The sequence below is a fragment of the Danio aesculapii genome, chromosome 8, assembly GCF_903798145.1.
Source record: "Danio aesculapii chromosome 8, fDanAes4.1, whole genome shotgun sequence".
Classification (NCBI taxonomy): domain Eukaryota; kingdom Metazoa; phylum Chordata; class Actinopteri; order Cypriniformes; family Danionidae; genus Danio; species Danio aesculapii.
The window spans coordinates 34,796,447-34,818,187 of NC_079442.1; the positions used below are offsets into that span (position 1 = coordinate 34,796,447).

The 21,741-nt window shown below is 40.4% G+C and overlaps 1 protein-coding gene across 1 annotated transcript in view; it reads left to right on the forward strand.

Annotated features, from left to right (window-relative positions):
- Window positions 1–1,611: 1,611 nt before the first annotated feature.
- The window catches only part of obscna (obscurin, cytoskeletal calmodulin and titin-interacting RhoGEF a), a 91,122-nt gene continuing 70,992 nt past the window's right edge, over window positions 1,612–21,741 (forward strand). The window contains 12 exon segments of the mRNA XM_056463198.1: window positions 1,612–1,904; window positions 2,765–2,829; window positions 3,111–3,374; window positions 5,362–5,523; window positions 8,154–8,258; window positions 8,332–8,598; window positions 8,710–8,979; window positions 11,522–11,788; window positions 13,063–13,326; window positions 14,218–14,484; window positions 14,903–15,172; window positions 16,271–16,537. Coding sequence (XP_056319173.1) covers window positions 2,823–2,829; window positions 3,111–3,374; window positions 5,362–5,523; window positions 8,154–8,258; window positions 8,332–8,598; window positions 8,710–8,979; window positions 11,522–11,788; window positions 13,063–13,326; window positions 14,218–14,484; window positions 14,903–15,172; window positions 16,271–16,537 — 2,410 coding nt within the window. The 5' untranslated portion in view covers window positions 1,612–1,904; window positions 2,765–2,822.

Sequence of the window (21,741 nt, forward strand, 5' to 3'; positions counted from 1 at the left end):
CACAAAGCCAAATTTGAGGTTTGTTTACCTCATTTTTCTTTTATTTTCATGCAAAGGAAAAACAACCTGCAGAATCAACATCACTGATGTCCTGAAGGTCATGCTGTTTTTGCTCTCCTTTTACACTCACGTGCCAACAGTGAAAACAAAGTCCAATTGCTTTATATATGTAAATATATATATATATATATATATATATATATATATATATATATATATATATATATATATATATATATATATATATACACGTTTGACATATAACACATGTTTGGCATATATGAGAATAACATTGATTGGCATTATTTACATTTCTTCCTTCAAATGGTATGTTCACATAAGCAACAAGGTGACTTCGGGTTGATTTATTGCTCTTGATGAATCTGTTGTCAGCAGGTTGGAGAGAGACAGAATCAAAGGACATGTGAAACTCGTAGAGATGTGCTCCAAACAAGGACCTGCGAGCTTAGGTGAAGTGTTCAGCTGTTTCGTCAAGTTCTAAATTCACCTAACACATCCTCACATGGTGCGGGTTCCTTAACAAATTGCTATTTATATGGCATCTTCGAGCCATCATTGATATCACGTCTCTGTCACTTTGAGTTAGGACCGTCGTTTACACATCCATAATGCATGTCTGCAGTTTATTTGAGCGGTTTGTATCTGTATTAAACAAAAATAAGTTTTAAAGATGAAATTTATCCTTTTTTTTACACAAGAGTCACCACAATGGAATATCAAAAGAGGTGATGTTTACAAAATGGTTTCAAACACTTGCATCTTTCTGGTTCCAAGTATTGAGCCAATTATTGGATTGTCCAACACAATCTCATGGCAATTCGTAACTGTTTGATTAAGTGGCTAATTTGTATGAATTTGTACAATCTCAATCATACAATTTATTAGATTTGCTTATCTCCCAATGACGGTTGGGTTTAGGGGTGGGGTTGGGTTATTTTAAAATCGTACATTTTTGTATGAATAAACTCGTACAAATTCATACGAATTAGCCACCAAACTGACAACACGTAAACTATTTACATTTCCTTGTGAGATCAGGCTGGATTGTCAGACCTGTTAAATATATGCAGTTCATGAGATCTATTACAATTTCATAAACTTTTGACAATGAAAAAAAAAAAGATGTATATGTGATATCATTTTTGAATTGTCATTTGAGAATATGCATGCAGATACAAAAGTCAGAATAGAAAGTAAATACCAAAGACACTGGACAGTCCAGCAGTATCAGCATTCACAATGATCTAAGAAGTGATTTCACACGGAATGACAGTTCTATCTTTTAATCTCCTGTGACCTTTCCAGCTCAGTTGTATTGAAATATGATTCACGAACTAAAGAACCTCTGCTACTGTGAATAACTACTGGTCAACACAGCACTGGTCAATTAAATGCATTCATTCACTGCGAATCAAACCAATGAATCGATATATTGGGGTTAATTTACTAAGGATACTCAGTAGTTAATTAAAGGATAAACAGGCTTACTGTTGCAGCACAAACCATCCTTTGAGAAAGATGGATGGTATCTTATCTGTAGTGAAAGAAAACAATGCAAGCAGGCAGGACTTGTTACATGTAGCCAAGATGTTTCTATCTTTATGTATAATGACGCACTGCTATTTTGGAGATATGTCAGCTGTTCGGTATTAGCCTTTGGGAAAGCTGGGAAAAAAAGAAAAACATTTTCAGCTGCTTGTCTGCCAAGGGAAACGGGATAGCACACTGACCTGAGGATCTTTGGTCAAATTTTGGGGAATAATCTGGAAGGAATTTGAACCACAAAAAAGCCTGGGTGGACTTTGGTATTTTTGTCATTAGCTTCAAATATGATGTGTATTTTCTGGACGTTAATGTGAGGAACATGTCAAGTTCTGCTAATGGTGAGTATATGGATGATTAATTTGTTTGTTCCTAAAAGTCTTGTCAGTATGAATGTTTTCTCATGACTGATTCCAAGTTCTTGTTTAATTTAAATACCTTGATCTTTTCGGTGCATGAAATATTTGATATTAAAGTCATAACAAACAACATGTTCTGATCTAAATGTGCTGTAGTTCAATCCTTGTTTGTTTTGATTTGACTGATGTCTGATGCCGAACACACAACGGCTAATAAATGTTAATGTAGTTCCAAGGGTAGTATCATTTTTCAAAGGATTATTTTAGGCCAACTATTAATTGAACTTGTAATGTGTTTGGGTGTAAAAGAAGAAAAGATGTGTTGGTAAATGTTTGACTTACAAACTTTAGTTGTGTCAGCCCATATAGACACAACTTAATGAACTTAGAATGGCAGAGACATCAGTGCATGCCAAGTTAATTAACTAATTAGGGAATGTAGTCCAGAGAATATTGTTGCTGTCAGTCTCATATTTCATATAGACTTTCAAGAAGGTTGTAGTCACTATCCATTTGTTTTTGAGCGTTTTAGGAACCTAATAATATCATTAAATTGTGTTTATGGGGACCCTTATGACAAATTAGTCAAGGTTTAACTACACAAACATGTTTTTTTGTAGCTAGAGCTCAAAAAGATTACCATGGTTTTGTTGCATTACTAGTTTAATACTTGCTGGACTTGATTGTAAATATGATTATTATTAAGCCAAAAATATAATAAAATTGTTAATTTTATGGGAGGCACACGTTAAGAAAGATGAATGCTGAAAGTATGTTCATGTGATTTTAACAGTAACAGTCTTTAAAATGCAGACGAGTAACAGGCCTCTAACAATTTTTAGGGTTCAACTGATGTTGCTGAAAATTGCTAAAGGTGTGTGAGAGGACAAGTTCCAAAACATGGCATGTAAGAACCATTTCTTAATTAAATGTTCAAATTTTTATTATATCATAATCATAGTATACTTTTAAGATGGAATACTAAGTCACTAAAGTGACATTCGCGGGAGAAAAAACGCTGAGACAATTGCAATTTGGCGCGGTTACACTCTGTGCACCGTTTGTAACGTTATCCTGTCTCGTGCTTGCGCACAATATTATTTTCCCTCGCTGATGTCACTTTAGCGACGACTATTTAATTTCATATCAAAGAAAACACTGGTAATTGTGATACTTGTGTCTAAAAAGTGAGGATTCAGCTGGTGAAAGGGCTTGAGGATGCGACACTGTGTGAGAAAGAAGCCTGTACATTTGAGGTGGTCCTCAGTCACGCATACGTCCGGGGTCAGTGGACCAGAGATGGAGTCCCTATTAAATGCAGGCCTGTGTGTCGAATTGCCATGCAGGGCAAAAACCACACACTCACACTGACCCGGGTAACGCTGGCTGACATGGGCATCATCAGCTTCAGGGCTGAAGGGATTGAAACCTCTGCTATGTTGACAGTCACAGGTACCAGTACTCCCAGTATACAAACGTAGTTTACTGTATTGCAGTCAAAAGTAATTTTTGAAAATATATATAGTTAAATTCTAAATTCTTAGCCCTCCTGTGAATTTTTATTTCTTTTTCTAAGTATTTCCTGAATAAAGTTTAACAGAGTAAGGGTTTTTTCATAGTGTTTCATACACTGTAGAACCCAAAAAGTTAAGGTAACTCAAACCATTTGAGGTAGCCGATTGCAACAAACCATTCAAGTTCATAAATATAATCCCAATGAGTACTGTAAACTTAATCCATTTGAGTAAATGAAGCAATTTGAGCACAGTAAAACCTGATAAATGAAGAGAACTCAAACCAAATGAGTTCTGTAAACCCAATAAGTTAAGGCAACTCAAACCTTTTGAGGAAACCAATTGCAACAAACTATTTGAGTTAAAAAAACTAATCTGGGATGTGTTTCCCAAAACCATCGTTAGCCAACTAAGGTCGCAAGTTCCGTCGTTACAAACATAGTTTGTTGATTTGCCGTTACCCAAATCCGCCGCTTCAACGAACATTCGCAAACTGCGTCGCAAACTTGTGAACTTGCAACTATACCACTGGAGCTGTAGTTTGAAACAGTTCCTGGCTGTGTTCTATTCCCACTTATCCCCATATGCCCTATTCATTTAGAACATTCTAACATTCAAAGCTGGATTTATGAAAAGTAAAAAAGCATAAAAGTCATCTCTCTTAGGTGTAATTTGCTTTCTAACTATTTTTACAGTTCAGTTTTAGCCATCTTCATGTTTACACTTGTGCTTCCTTCACAGTGCACTTTGAAAACATTGATGTCATTTTGAACATAGCCTCATGGCGAAAGCTATAGGTGACCTATTTTTGAAAAGCGGAATTTATGTTACATCTCCAAAGCTTGTGAAAACAAAATTCTTTTAATTTATAGTGGGTTATTTATTAAGTATCTGTACTGTATATGACATAGGCCTGCTGGTTAGAACTTTCTGCTGTGATTTACACGAGTCAAATTGTAAAAGTAGACTTTAAAAAAATAAATAAATAAACAATATCCTACTTTAATAATAATAATAATCATCATCATCATAATTATTAATATTATCATTAAAGTATGATTTTTTTATTTCTAATACATAATACATAATTATAAAATTTCATTTCTTGATAAATCGCCTCATTATTTATTTATTTATTTATTTATATAATTTATATATGATATTAGACTATGTGTTAGATTTTGTAAGTGATTTCATGTTTTAGAATATGATATGTCATTCTCAATAATATTTGTAAAGTAAACACAGGCTCTATATGTGCCATATATTTCAGTTAATATGGAAAGCGAGTGCATGTTTTTACCAAATCTATTGTTCGATTTTATTTTAAATTTATGTTTGTGTAAAACAATATAATCATGGGGTTCTTCTCTAATGAAGTAGTTACTCCGCCCTGTTTAGAGCAACATTATGGACATTTTAAGTTATAACTAACATGGTTCAAGCGATGAATCTGCGACAGAGAAACTATGCATTTTGGGAAACATTCGTCACTACATCGTTCTTTTCCCAAACCATGCATCGTACCATGATAGTTCAGCTGCGAGTTACTTCGTTGTTTGGGAAATGCACCCCTGTATGAGTACTGTGAACTTACTCCATTTGAGTTGAAATAGTGAAGTATTTAATTAGCTCATTATCTTCAACACTGAGTTCAAAACTCTTTTCAAATGAGTAGAATTACCTTTCAGTAAATTTTGAGCTACTTATTTTATTTGATAAAGTTGACAGTTGGGTTTTACAGTGTATGATATATATTTTTTTCTTCTGGAGAAAGCCTTATTTGTTATTATTATTGTTATTTGTAACCACCTGACCTCAATTGTATATTTCATATATTTTTTAAATCTATGCTTCCAGCACAAAGTGGTCTTGGTTAGTTCAAATATGTACAGTTCTCCTCTGTCATTTCTCCTGTCTCTCAGCCAGGGATATAAAGATTGTGAAGGCTCTTCAGAATGTCAGTGTGACTGAGAGGGAGAGTTTGACATTTATCTGTGAGGTCAACTGGGAAGATGTGGATGGGAAGTGGTACAAGGACAACAGCCGGTTGAAAGCAGGGGACAACATTAAAATACGAAGCGAGGGTAGGTGTGAGAGGTTGAGTAACACTGGTGGCTGTCATAATCACAAGAGGGGCATTCTTAAAATATGGAGACACTGGACACTTGACTTTTCAGTGATGGAATAAAAAAGATTTCAAAGGGTCATCCTAAAATCTAACCTGAATGTTATTAAAGTAACAAAATTGAAATTGACAGTTTTTTACTTGGACTATTGCTAAATCAGGTCACTGATAAATATATACTTTATAGAAGGGTGTAACTACACAGTCTGTAAACATACTAAATAAAAAATAACTGCTGCCAAATTCACATTTTCAGTATGAACAGTGGTGGAAAGAGTCAAGTAAATCATACTCAAGTAAAAGTACCATTACTTGCCCAAAAATTTTGTGCAAGTAGAGTAAAAGGATCTGTTGTAAATATTACTCAAAATATGAGTAAAAAGTGTCCCTTTTAAAAGTACTCAAGAGTAGTGAGTATTACATTGTGAAAAGTTGATGCGTTTACATGCAGTTTGTGCAGGGATGTGTAAACGTAACATTCTGCATTTAGTGATCTTCCTATATTCATTCGTTCTTTCCAATTTTCCTTTCATTGTTTGTTTGTTCGTTCCTTCCTTCATTCGTTTTTTGTTCCGTTCTTCGTTCATTCCTTCAGTAGGTCCTTTGTTCATTCGTTCGTTCGTTCGTTCCTTCCTTAGTTTGTTCAGTCCTTCCTTGAATCCTTTCTTCATTTTTTTGGTTCTTCCTTCATTCCTCCCTTCATTCGTTTGCTCATTCATTCATTCGTTCGTTCATATTTGTTCCTTCCTTCCTTCCTTAGCTTGTTCAGTCCTTCCTTGAATCCTTCCTTCATTCATTTCAACCCAGGCTCATTCTGAAAACGTACTTCTATATACATTTCTGGAGACCACGAAATACGTCCTAGGAGGTACTTTTTTTGCAGTTATTGTTTTTGCGAATCCACGAGAGGCCGATGTGTATGCTTTTCGAGATCTCAAATTTCTCTAGTGAGTGCCATTCGCACCTGCTGTTCTTGCGTAAATCCACCTGAAGCCGCTGTTGACTAACTGTTTGACTGACTGAATGACCCACCAATCGACTGACCCACCCTCCTCCTTCCCTTAACCCAACCAACAATTTTCAAAAGCAATCCAGAAAAAGAAAAGCCCTCGTCTGAATTTTTACCACATTTTCAGATTTTACCACATTCTCACCCTGCTATTTACTTGTTTATTTTATTTTTTGGATTCTGTTTTTGCCTTACCCGCTTTCTGGAACTGTTCTTCACCGGACTCGAACCCCCTCGTCGTGGTCAACTCCTCTCTGCGTCTTAAGTCTGCCGATGTACATGGCGAGCTAACGGGACAAACTGGTTGCAGCGGGAAAGCTGTTTATACAAAGGTAAGCGGTCAGCTGGTAAGCGTGAAAAGGAATGTCATACCACCCCATAGCGTTCATTTAAAAAATGAAATGCAGCCATACGTATCTCTGGCTACATAATTTGCGGTCTCCAGAAACTTATATAGAACTACGGTTTCAGAATGAGCCTAAGTTGATTCATTTGGTCCTTCCTTCCTTCATTAGTTCGGTCATTCTGTCATTTGGTTCTTGCTTCCATTTCTTGTTCGGTCCTTCCTTCAATTGGCCCTTCCTTCCAGTCATCGTTCATTCCATTTTGTGATTGTTTAAGGCTGTTTAGTGATTTCAGTCATCATACAGTCGACACCCTTTATTTTCTCATTGGTGACATGCAGTCAATAAAAAGTCTCTGGGTCATTGCGTGTAAAGATTTTGGATATCTGCTTGGGCATTTTTAATACTTACATGCTGGTTTGCTGCATTTATAAAACCCCTGTGACTTGAGCTTGTTCAGTATGATGCAGTTTACTTACTATCTGCGATTTAATTGGACAGGAATAGGAGGAGGATTTTTCTACATTAGCCAATCACCATAGACAAGAAAGAAATAAAGTAGTGACTGCAGGTTGAAGGAAAGTGGTGGAGTAAAAGTACCGACACTGCACTAAAAATGTACTCAAGGGAAAGTAAAAGTACACATTCATAAATCTACTTAGTAAATTACACTTGAGAAAAACTACTCAATTACAGTAGTTTGAGTATTTGTAATTTGTTACTTTACTTCGTTGAATGATGTGGAACAAACCGCAAAACATCCAAGTATTGTCAATTTATGTTTACAACAGATCTTTGTTTTACTCAAATTAAAAATCCTGTTATAAAATTTCAGGAATCGTCTGTGAATTAACATTTAGGATTTTGACATCACAACTGCAGTGCTTTATGCAATCATCCAGTTGATTCCCATTTTTCTTGTTAAACTTATCATAACAACTTGAAGAAAAACCTATTGCAGTGTGTTTATGCTGACTTCACTTTCACAGTGTATTGTTTTACACATTAAAAAATTATATTTAACTTTGTGAATTCCATATAAAATGCTTCTTTCCCCTCCTTCATCTAGTTTATTTATTTGTTGATTTTATTTGACCTCTATATTACTTTATTAAATGGGTCGTTGGTGTTCAAAGTTATTTTGAAAAGACCAAAAAGCCCTTTATAGATAACGTTTTGTTTTAAAATGCAATTTTCTACAGCTCTTTCAAATTCAATCAAATCTCCTGAACACAGGTAAAATACACTCCCTAACCTATAAATCAGTCAGATCAGAAGATGCCGGTGAGATCAGATTCACTGCCGAGAGGGTCTCTTCAACAGCAATGCTACAAGTAAAAGGTAACAAAAAGCACATATGTATTTTTTTCAGGGTTTTTTTGGTGTTCCAATTTACCAAATATCATCATTGCAGAGCTTCCGGTTCATTTTGTAAGGCCGCTGAGGGTAAAGATTGCCATGTACAAACACAGAGCCTTACTGGAGTGTCAGGTCTCCCGTGCCAATGCTGTGGTTGAATGGTATAAAAGAAACCAAGAAATTGTGCCAAACAGAAAGTACCAAGTTGTTAGTGAAGGCATTTATAGACAACTCATCATAGAGGATGTGGGGTCCTCAGATGAAGACACTTTTATCTGTGATGCTACTGATGAGAGGACTTCTTGCCAGCTTTTTGTAGAAGGTGAGAAGTTAAAATACTTATGTACACTTTAAATACAGTTTATTTAGTTCCTCCATTCAGACAGTCTGCTTGGAATATTAAAGACTCTTATGATTTGATTTATTGTTACAGAGCAGGCCATCAGTATTTTGAAAGGACTCAGTTCTGTGGAGGTTATGGAACCTAAAGAGGCTTGTTTTAAAGTGGAAACCAGTATTAAGTTGGAGAGGGCTCCAAAATGGGCCCTGAATGGGCAGATACTGTTCCCCTGTCCAGACATTAGGATTGAGAGGCAAGGAACTTCTCACAGACTTATTTTTACCCAAACTGACAGTAGTATGTGTGGTACTGTACAGTTCACCTCGGGCAAGAGCAAGTCAGAAGCTCAACTAACAGTTACAGGTAATTATGCTGTCATTCTCAAATATTCAGAGTAGGGATATAGGCAGTGTAATTAAAAATAATGCTTACACTGTATTTTTATGTTCCCTTTTACACATTCTATTGATTCTAAATAACTCTGCAACAATGCCAATAACTTACATCACAAAATATCCATTGTGTTTTTCCTAAATTACTCCCCTCTTCTCGTTATTTTCCTTTAGTTTACAATTTAATGGTTTAATGAACTTTTAATCAGAAATAGTCTAATCAATTATTTTACGTTTGTTTAACTTGCATTTTGTATAATATTAAATAGAAAATAATATGATTATATATATCAAATAAAATAAACAAGTATTGAAAATGTGTTCAGTTAGGTACCTGATTGCTGATTGGTATGTTATATATTTAGAGAGATTATAATAAGAAATCTAATGTATTTTGTACTTAAATGTTTTAAGCATATACACATACTGTAAAAATTGCTGGGTTCCACACAATTCCTTCATGCTGTCCCCCCAAAATCGAAAAAGTTAACTGAATCATTTTAACAAATTTTAAGTGGGATTTTAGTGGTAAATTAAGTGGTAAATAAAAACATAAGAATTTTGTTGTTTCAAGTCATTTTAAATAAGTCATTTGAACAAGCAGCAGAAGTCTTTTTTGAGTCCAGGGTGGCTTAATTCAGTGCTACATTGTTTGAGGAAGAACTTACAAATAAAGAGAGATTCAAATTTAAGCATGGGACGATAACTGTTTTCAAGGTTTACCGCGGTTTGGAAAAGTTACGGTTTTAAAACTGCAAAAAAATACTGTTATACCGAAGGTATGTGTAAGTGTTATTATTTATTTATTTAGTTATTTTTACATGTGTTTTACAATTATTTATTTAGTTTTTTAGGGCAACAGTATCTCCAGCAGAAAAGGGCCCTCCGCATCAAAAGCTACTGGTCGACACATGATTCAGCAAACATTTGAGAAACAAATTGCTTATAAACCAACATCCTTTGTGCTATGCACTTAAACAGTGCAGCGGCTTACTTTATATCCAAAGTATCCAAAGATAGCAGAAGTCAATGATTTATTTGAATTATTTAGCCTGTTGTTTACTGTTCCAAAATATTTTAAACGTTTCTTAAAATATAATATCTTGTTTTCAATAGGAAAAAAGTTGTTGTTTTTTTTTACCCAGAAGAACATATTTTAGAGCAGCAGTTGCCCTGGCCAATCCTCTGTGGAGGATCGTGTCATATTTAAAATTTTTTCTTAGAAGTGGACAGTTAGGAGAACGATCATGTTGCCTTAGTTCATTTTATCCTATGGTTGACCAAAAAAATTGACAAATTTGTAATTCATCCTCCACAAAAAAGACAAATCTCACTGATTCACCTTCAGCAGCTAATTCTAATGACTAAAGCCAGCCTGATCTCACGAGAAAACTAGTATTTTACGTTTTGTCAGTTTAGTTGCTAATTCGAATGAATTTGTACGATTTTAAAAAGGGGGCGTGGCACCTAACCCCACCCCTAACCCAACCGTCATTGGGGGATGAGCAAATCATACTAAATTGTACAAATTAGATCATACGAATTCATATAAATTAGCCACTAAATCAAAAAATTACGAATTGCCAATGACTAAATCATACTGGACCCAGGTGAGGAAGCTCCAAACATTTCGGGTCGCATCGCTAGCAAGACTGGAAACACGAAATGCAGGACATACCAAGATAGTTACCCAAACTATGTTTTTATTCAATTTTCTAAAAGCAAAGAGTTCCTGACCCAGCCACGGTGTATTATCTGTGCCAAAGTTCTTGGTAATGAATGCATAAGGCCATCCTAATTAATAAGACATTTGCAGACAACTCATCCCCAATACCACAACAAGCCCAGAGCAGTTTTTGCAAAAGAATTGACACACTCTCAAACTGAAATGAGGGACGTCACAGCTACTGAAAAAAACTTCAAAATTAGCAACTAATTGGCAACTAATATAGGGTCAATTTAAAAGCCAACAAATGGTCTACTAATGTTTTGCTTTTATATTTTACATTAGGCTATTATTTGTGCATAAACAAATCTAGATATAGTAATAAACATACCGTTTGTATGAAAACAACAATTATTTGTCATCCTTACTGCAAATTTATATGAGCGATAATATCATGTTATTATTAAATATCATTAATATCATTAAATGTTACCTTACAAGGGCCTTACAATTTTTTCCAGGAGAAAAGGGGGTCACTGGCAAAAAAGGTTGGGAACCACTGGTTTAGAGCAGTAAGCACAATACCGTGAAATCGTGATATTTTTATCCAAGGTTTTCATACCGTTAGAATCTTATACCAGCCCATGCCTATTCAAATTAAGGTAAATAACATGCAGGACATACAGATTTTTAAAAATATATTGTATGTATTTTAATATTGTAATTACTGCTTGCAGAGTTACTCATCTTTTTAATGTTAATATCGATGATGCTGAAATCAGATCATGGAGTTATGCTCTAGTTTTTTAAAGTGAAACCTTATATGAATGCTTGTCTATACTTTTAGAGCGGCCTTTAATCGTCAAACAGCCCATCTCAGATGTGGTGGAAAAGGAGAATGGGTCTGTTACCCTCAGCTGTGAGTTCTGTCCGTCCCCCAGAGTGGTGCGCTGGTTTAAGGGCAGAACACCCTTGCTTGCCTCTAATAAGTATACAATAAAGCGGGAGAAGAACCGGGTTGAGATGACCATCCTGGGTGTGAAGGCAGCAGATTCGGGAGAGTATCGCTGTGTGGCTGGTGGATCAGAGACAAGAGGAAGAGTCAATGTGGAAGGTACCTGCTCTCAGCTATAACTTATTCATCAGCCGATCTTTATTTTAAAACACTTTTTACAATGTAGATTGTGTAAAAGTTTAACATAGATGAGGAAAAGAGAGTAAAAGACTCACTGTGCACTCACACCGAAGGCGTAGAGAGCGTCAAAGTTCACTCTGGCCACCCTGGCGAAAATGCTGTCTGCCTTCACAGCGCCACCGGCGAGAGTGTCAAAATTCGCTACATTGATCTTGTATTTAAATGGGCTGTTGCAGCATATCAGTAAATCACTTGCATTCCCGCATATATATGTGCTTTCTAGTGTGAAAATGTTGCACACCTTTTATCAAATTCATTTATTTATGGAAGATGAAGTTGTTGCGTGTGGTGTGGACTTGCTCCACTTAGCCAGTATGTCCATATGTGTGAAATATTCTGAAGAAGCAATACTGTTTACTGTTTTGTACTGTCATTACAGTTAGCATGAGAATCCTGCTTTAAAAAAACATATATAACATTAATGCACATCAGTTACTCGCGGGAAACTTTTTAATTTATATCCCTGTAAGAAAACATAGTAAATAACTGAAAATTATTACGTCAAATTGTGGAACATTCCAGCAATTAAGGCAGGCAGGAGAGCAGTCTCATACTACACTACAGTACACTACATAAAATGGTGTTACATGCTGATGTTTACCTACAGTATGCGGCAGGCCAGACGGAATCTGCGGACGTTTTTTGCTATTTCTGTGGAGAATTTTGGTAAAAATCTGCGGATTTCTGCGGAATTATTTTGGGAGTATCATAACTAAAACCTTAATATGGGAAATAAAAAATAATACCTTTCAAACTTTTATTTAATGTTTAAAATGCAAATCCAATTAGATTTACTTTATTTGGTAAACAAAGCAAGTCTCTCATAATATATCTACTAAATAACAGAAAATATTACTGTACAATCTGTATTGTACAGTATATAAATCAGATGGACATTTTCATATTAGTCAATAATATTACTGTAATTAATTTAAAAACTGAATATATAAAGATTTACACACATTTACTCAAATAAATAAACAGAATTAGTGATGGGCTAAAAATCTGCGTTAATCTGCAGAAAATCAGCGAAAAATCTCCGGAATTCTGCGTGCGCAGATTCCGTGTGGGCCTATATGCCATCAGAATAAGACACAACCTGCTCTCCCTGGTCTTCAAAACACACAAGTAGTTTGTTTTGGAGCCCTGGTAATAAATTCAGCTCATTAAAAATAAATTTCTTTATCCCACAGTGAAAAAGTTGAAGATCATAAGACACCTGGAGCAAGTAGAGGCTGAGGAAGATGGGACTGCAGTGTTCAGCTGTGAACTGAATCACGAGTCGCCCAGTGTCCAGTGGCTTCTCAATGACAAAGTGCTGCATACCAACCACATCAACAAAATCCAGAACTCTGGAAAAGTGTACAGTCTGATCCTGAAACGTCTTACTCCTCAAGAGAGCCGCATAACATTCAAAAGCCTTGATATCAGTGAATCTGCATTCCTCAGGGTCAGAGGTGAGGCTTTCAGCTATCATGGGAATAAGAAAACTGAACTGTACAATAGACTGCGGTCTGTACCTAACATTCAGATGTAGTAATTAACAACAAATATTGCATTTTAATTCTATGCACCAAGTACTTTCTTAAAACACTTTTTAATGATTAAATTTCTTGATCTCTGATCTGACTAGCATCCATCCTCTGTGTTAAAGAGGATATTCATTCTTTCATTTTCTTTTCGACGTAGTCCCTTTATTAATCAGGGGTCGCCACAGCGGAATGAACAGCCAACTTATCCAGCACGTTTTATACAGTGGATGCCCTTCCGGCTGCAACTGATCACTGGGAAACACACATACACTCGTGCACACACACTCATACACTATACGGCCGATTTAGCTCATTCAATTCATCTGTACCGCATGTCTTTGGACTGTGGGGGAAAGCGGAGCACCTGGAGGAAACCCACATAAACACGGGGAGAACATGCTAACTCCACACAGAAATGCCAACTGACCTAGCTGGGGCTCGAACAAGCAACCTTGCTGTGAGGCGATTGTACTACCCACTGCGCCTCTAGATTTTTCTAGATTCTATCATCCGCATTATGTTTCCAACATAGTTTTTTCTGTTGTTTTAATGTCCGAGATGTTCAACAGATGTTGTGACTGATCAGTCAGAATCAAGTACTGTATTTCAGAGACCACATGTAATAATTATTATTACAAATACTAGTTTACAATATAAGACAAAAATAACCAAAATTTGTAACAGGTTACAAATAGCTGCACTTCAATGTTAAAAATAAGGATAGATTATTTATCATTTATTTATCATTTAATTGATTGTTTATTATTTACATACAGGTATGACATTTGCTCTGCTGTGTGTGTGTTTTTATTAAAGAAAAGCCAGCAGTGTTCTTCAGGTCACTGGAGGATGTAGCAGGTGAAGAGCGTGGTGAAATCCTTCTGCAGTGTGAGGTTTCCAAGCCATCTGTGGCGCCAGTCTGGAGGAAAGATGGTGAAACTCTGAACTCCACAGAGAAGTATGAGATTCTCCATGTGGGAAAATCCTTGACACTTAAAATTCACAAGCTGATAAAGGATGACGGAGGGGAGTACAGCTGTGATATTGGCTGCAGCCAAACTAAAGCTAAAGTCATAGTTCGGGGTATGTTTAACTTCAATATTCTTTAATTGAAATGTATGGAAAGAGGATTAGAGGACAAGCAATAATAAAACATATTACCATCTCGAGATTTGGAAGAAAATTGTTTAGAATAAATTGTTAAATTGAGTGAAAAAATAACATTTTGAGATTTTAAGATTAACCTTAGACACTCATATTTTCTCCATGTTTATGGATTTTTTCTCTAAACATTTTATTTGAACTTTTTTTCTTGAAATTTAACCATTTTAATCTCACATTATAATGACTTTAATCCCAAGATGTTTTTTTTTAAATATAATTTGGCCCAAATCTTAAGATAATTTAGGTGTTATTATTGCTTTGTCCTCATCCACTTCTGTAGATATTCACTATGTAAAAATGTCAAATTATAACATTTAAACTGAGGGACTTTTTCCAGACCTCCACATAACTATTGTCAAACGCATACGGACAGCAACTGTGCTGGAAGGAGAAAGCTGCAGTTTTGAGTGTGTTCTGTCACATGATATCACCGATGAAGCATTGTGGAATTTGAATGGCCAGCTTATTGTTAACAATGGACGGATCATAGTCGCTAACAAGGGTCGCAAATACACAATGAGCATAGAGGAAGTGATGATATCTGATGCCGGCGAAGTGGTCTTTAATATCAAAGAACTCAGTTGCAGGACTATGCTTTTTGTCAAAGGTGAGTCCAGTAGGGATGCTTCGATTAGGATTGTTCTAGCCGAGTACCGATTTCTTTGTCATGGTGTTCAGCTGATACTGTGTACCGATTCTGATTATTCAAGCGTTGTATAACTGTGCCACATTTTCCCTCTCAGTATGATAATTAAGTGGAGCTTTCTCCTTACCTAAGAGAATAAATTAAGAATGTTGCATATAATCGCTAATATATTTTGCGGATATGTCATGGTCAGAAGCAGCTTTACAGAAAATAGTAGATAAAACAGATTAAAAAGATTGTAGCACTGCTGATGTATAACCCAGGTGCACATGTGCGTCTTCCTCTACTTGTAAACTCGTAAACAATAACATTTGCGATTGTTTCATGAGATCAGCTAGATTATCGAGTACCGATTAAGTCATGAAATGTGATTATCAGCCGATATCAATCTTCTGGGCCCGGTTTTTCAAATGGTTTAACCGGATAAAATTGATCCGGATTTATTATTCTTTTTTTGCGATCCATGATCACGTAATCTTTTTGACTTTCTTTTTGAGCCAGTTTTCAAAGCAATATCAGATTGGATCAATCTGATCCAGATAGGAACTTTTCAGCATCACTAAATCTGGATAACCAGTGCTCAAACAGGATAGGAAATCACAATGTAGAACTACAGATATGTAAAGAGCAACAAGTAGAATAGCCAGTGTGGGGTCAATATAACTTTATTTTTATTTGAAAGGAAAACTCATTTTGGGCATGAAATCCATGCTGAATCAAACTTTCTGATGGGATCAGTTTAATCCAGATTTTTTGGATCAAAGTGATCCAAATCCTACAAAAAAGGTCTGAAAAACCCAAACTAAAGGTTTGATCCAGATCAAAACCAAGATGGGATTACGTGATCTAATCCAATTATATAATCTGTTTTTTCTTTTGAAAAACCCATTTTCAAGATTTGATCCAATCCGTTATCCAAAATCCTAGTGGATTACTTTTGAGAAACCGGGCCCTGCTGATCAATCGGAGCATCCCTAGAGTCCAGTTATTATTATTATTATTTTTTATTTATTAATCAGTTTAGAAAGTGTGCTCATTCTGTGTGTCTTTTTTTCTCAGAGAAACCTGTGAGAGTATTTAGGGATATGCTAAATGTTAAAGCCACACCCGGTGAAGATCCAGAGCTCAGCTGTGAGATCACCAAACCGGATGCAACAGTTAAATGGCTGAAAAATGGCCGACAAATTAGAGTCAGCCCGAAATATGAAATCACTCAAAAGGATTATCTGGTGAAGCTCATCATCCATAATGCAGCCATAATGGACTCTGGAGAATACTGCTGTGAGGCTGATGGGATTGCAACAAGGGCGAGATTAGATGTGAGAGGTAAATACTTCTTTAAAGACTGTTACAGTGTTGTGTTTTTTTTTTTTTCATTTTATACATTTCAAGGCGGTTAATTCCATTGTGGCGACCCCAGATTAATAAAGGGACTAAGCCGAAAAGAAAATGAACGAATGAATGTATACATTTCAAAATGTTTTCCTATAGCAGCTGTTATTGAAATAGTTTATCGATAAAGTTCAGTTAATTTTGCTATGGCAGGACATTTAAAAATGTTATTCATTCATCCATTTTCTTTTCGGCTTTGTCCCTTTATTAATTTGGGGTTGCCACAGTGGAATGAACCACCGACTTATCCAGCATATGTTTTACACAGCGGATGCCCTTCCAGCTGCAACCCATCACTGGGAAACACCCATACACACACATACACTACAAACAGTTTAGCTTACCCAATTCACCCATACAGCATGTCTTTGGACTGTGGGGGAAACCGGAGCACCCGGAGGAAACCCACACAAACACGGGGAGAACATGCAAACTCCACACAGAACGTCCTGGTTACGTACGTAACCCACGTTCCCCGAATAGGGAACGGAGACGTGTGTCTGTTATTAAACAGACTTTTGGGAGTGCTTTAGACGACCAATCACATCTGAAGATAAGAAAACGGGCCAATGAAATGCCAATTGAATTGGCGGAGCTTAGCTCCACAGCTGAAACTGATGAGCCAATTAGGGCTATATCAGTCGGCTGCTGGAGCCAGCTCATCAGAATTTGCCTGCTGAAGAGCCGATCGCTCAGCTCCCAGCTGGAGACTCAGGTGCTGTGGCAGTGGAGACACACGTCTCCGTTCCCTATTCGGGGAACGTGGGTTACGTACGTAACCAGGACGTTCCCCTTCATATGGGAACTTCAACGTGTGTCTGTTATTAAACAGACTTTTGGGAGACTGTATGGAAAGCGCCACAGCAGCTAAGCCTGTCGCGTCCCTGATGTGTAGTTTGCCAAGCCAAAGCGTGAGCGCACTGACATCACCAAGAGCGCAACCTTCCAACGTCCCCTAGGCCCAACATATTACCATTACATGGGAATAAAAGTTTTAAATCGGGGGTCGTAAGTGTGCTTTTACCTAGCTAATATAGACTAGGGATTTTGGAAATACGACAGTACGTTGGGAAAGCGTGCCAGTCCCCGAAGGGGGAGGACGCAGCGGAGACCACCTGCTACCCTAAAAGGGGAGACCTGATGGTAAGGAGACATATGGACTAGCCCTAATGAGGGGGAGTGCTACATATGATAAGCTGGTTAGCGGTTTAGGGAAGACACGGGACCGCCTAATAAGGGAGAACACACCGTGGTAATAATGCATATGACATCACCAAATGGGGATGCACATAGCTGGCACCGATCCTCAATATGCGTGTAGACCTAATGGGCATACCAACCGCACACTGAGCCATGCACTCGACTCCTCCGCTGAGTCGATGCTGGGGGCCTCGGAGGAATTCTCTAGGGTTCGCCTGAGAAGGGAAACTTACTAGTAGAATAGGAAAAAGCGCACGCATCTCCGGTTTAGGGAGCCTGGCGCAGCAAGCGTTTGTGACACCGAGCTTAATTCTCCCCCGATTGATTGGGATTCCCCAATAACCGGGAAAAAACGGCTCCACTCGGAGGTTATAAAACCTCGCAAATGTGTTAGGTGTCGCCCAACCCGCAGCTCTGCAGATATCTGTGAGAGAGGCGCCGCGTGCTAACGCCAATGAGGAAGCGACACCTCTAGTGGAGTGCGCTCTCACGTTAGGGGGGCGCGGCTCGCCCTGGCATTGATAAGCGAGGGCGATGGCATCAACTAACCAGTGGGCCAACCTCTGTTTTGACACGGCACTTCCCTTCTGCCGGCCACCATAACAGATAAAGAGCTGTTCACATGATCTTACATTTTGCGTTCGTTCCACGTAAAGGCGCAAAACGCGAACGGGACAAAGCAGTGAGTGGGCTGAGCCTGCCTCCTCCGCAGGCAGCGCTTGCAGGTTCACCACCTGATCTATAAATGGGGTGGTAGGAACCTTGGGCACATAGCCAGGTCGGGGTCTCAGGACAACGTGAGAGTAACCCGGCCCGAATTCAAGGCACGATTCGCTGACCGAAAATGCCTCCAGATCCCCAACTCTCTTGAATGGCGCCAATGCGATCAGCAGAGCTGTCATAATGACAGAATACAGAATCGAGTGGCTAAAACAGATCTCTCTGCAGCCACCAGGACTAAAGAGAGATCCAAGAGGGCATGAGAGGGGGGCGGGATGGATTTAATCGCCGCGCGCCTCTGAGGAATCGGATGATTAGATCATGCTTCCCGAGCGTGTTGCCATCCACCGCGTCATGATGAGCGGAGATGCCGCCACGTAAACCTTCAGTGTGGAGGGTGACAGCCTACGCTCCAGCTTATCCTGAAGGAAGGATAACACAATGCTAATCTGGCAAGTTCGGGGGGTCTTCTCGGGGAGAAGCGCACCACTCAGAGAATAGACTCCACTTCAGGGCGTAGGCATGCCTCGTAGAGGGTGCTCTAGCCTGAGTGATGGTGTTAAGTACCGCGGGCGGTAAGTCACCAAAGTCCTCCGCGCTCCGTCTATGGACCACACGTGGAGGTTCCAGAGATCTGGGCGTGGGTGCCAGATGGTGCCCCGTCCCTGAGAGAGGAGGTCCTCCCTTAGGGGAATGCGCCAAGGAGGGGCCGCCGCGAGGAGTGTGAGCTCCGAAACCCAGGTCCGGTTGGGCCAGAGGGGCGCAACAAACAAGACCTGCTCCTCGTCCTCCCTGACTTTGCACAAAGTTTGTGCGTTTAGGCTCACTGGGGGAAACGCATATTTGCGCGTGCCCGATGGCCAGCTGTGAGCCAGTGCATCCGTGCCGAGGGGTGCCTCGGTCAGGGAATAAAACAGCTGGCAATGTGCGTTCTCGGTGGAAGCAACAGATCGATCTGGGCTTCCCCAAAGCGCGCCCATATCAGCTGGACCGAATCGGGGTGGAGTCTCCATTCTCCTCGGGACACTAGCTGCCGTGAGAGCGCATCGGCTGCACGGTTGAGCTCGCCCGGGATGTGAATGGCACACAGTGATTTCAGCCGCGTGTGACTCCAAAGGAGCAGACGGCGAGCGAGCTGAGGCATGCGGCGAGAGCGCATACCCTCCATATGGTTGATATAAGCCACCGCCGCCATGCTGTCCGTCCTGACCAGCATGTGTTTCTGCTCCAACACCGGAAAAAAGCGGCGGAGAGCCAGATACACTGCCAACAGCTCCAGGCAGTTGATATGCCAATGCAGGCGGGGTCCGGACCACGAACCCGCGGCTGCATGCTCGTTGCACACGGCCCCCCAGCCCGTGCTGGAGGCATGTGTCATTACGACAACATGCCTGGATACTAGCCCTAGGGGCACTCCGGCCCGTAGAAAAGCCAGATCCGTCCAGGGGCTGAGGGTGCGGAGACACAGCAGAGTGATGTTCACCCGGTGCGTACCCGCGCGCCATGCCCGTCTGGGGACTCGATCGCGAAGCCAACGCTGAAGTGGTCTCATATGAAGCAAACCGAGCGGCGAGACCGCGGCTGCGGATGCCATATGCCCCAGGAGCCTCTGAAAACATTTCAGTGGGACCACTATTTTCCTGTGGAGCTCGTTACACAGGAAAGCATTAGCCTGGCGCGCTCCTCGGAGAGGCGCGCAACCATAGCAACCGAATCCAGCTCCAGCCCGAGGTAAGAGATCCTCTGCACAGGGCAAAGTTTGCTCTTCTCTCGGTTGACCTGAAACCCCAACTGGTCGAGGTGCCGAAGCACTTTGACTCTGTGCATAATCAACTGATCGCGAGAAGAGGCTAGAATGAGCCAGTCATCGAGATAGTTGAGTGTGCGGATGCCCGCAAGCCGCAGTGGCGCAGAGCACCCTCCGCGAGCTTGGAGAAAACCCGCGGAGACAGAGAGAGCCCGAAGGGGAGGACTTTGTACTGCCACGCTCGTCCTTCGAACGCAAACCGGAGAAAAGGGCGGTGGCGTGGAAGAATAGAGACATGAAAATACGCGTCCTTCAGGTCTATGGCTGCAGACCAATCTTGTGGACGGACGCTCTGAAGCAAGCGTTTCTGCGTAAGCATTCTGAAAGCATTTAGTATAAATGACAGTTCAGTCTGCGCAGATCTAGGATTGGTCTTAACCCCCCGCTCTTTTTTGGCACGATGAAATACGGGCTGTAGAACCCGGACTCCATCTCGGCTGGAGGGACCTGCTCGATTGCGTCCTTCGCCAGGAGGACCGCAATCTCCTCTCGCAAGACAGGGGCGCTCACGGGGATCACCCTCGTGAAAAGGACACCCGTGAACTTGGGAGGGCGAATAGCGAACTGAATCGCATAGCCGAGTCTGACCGTCCGTATGAGCCACCGCGATGCGCTGGGCAGCGCTAACCAGGCTGGCAGAGCGCGCGCTAATGGCACCATCGGAGCGATCACTGACGTGCCAGCGGAGGGGCAGCTCGGGATGGGAGTGCTCATCCCGGGAAGCGGTGCGTCCCGGGGAAGAGCTGAAAATAAGAGAATTTCTCTTACCTTCCTCCCTGGATCCCGCGGTGAGGCCAGAGTGAGAGAAAGGAGTCCGTCCTGCTGCACTCTGAGGGCCTGAGGCGAAGGGTCCCGGTGCTGCGAGCTGAAAGGCGGAGCGTCCCAGACTGGCAGTACTCGGGCTCGCGCATCCGGAGAGAGAGGAAACTGCTCTTTTGGAAATTTGGTTGCCGCCAGCCCAGGGGCCGGCAGCGAGGAGTTTAAAGTCGTTGTGGACTGATTTAATAATCCTCGGCCCCCCACCGAGGAAAGAGCTGGTCCCCTCTTTTCCGAATGGCCCGTCCCAGGAACGCTTCGCGGTCCGTTTACTGGACTTAGCGGCGCCCTGGGGCGGGGGCGTTGCAGTCCCGCGGGAGGCTCGGCATTGCCGCCTGGCCGGAGCGGGCAGCGAAAGCGGAGCAGATGAAGCCGCGGGTGGACGCCCTCGGCGAAGAGCAACCGCAGCGGAAGGGGCAGCGGGAGGAGCAGTTTTTCGAGCCCGCTGATAGATGACCTCACCCCTCGCCTTGGACTGCTTTTCACCGCGGAGAATTCCTGGGTGAACTCCCCGACGGTGTCGCCGAAAAGGCCGGCCTGGGATACGGGAGCGTTAAGAAAGCAAGCTTTGTCAACGTCTCTCATATAGCCAAGC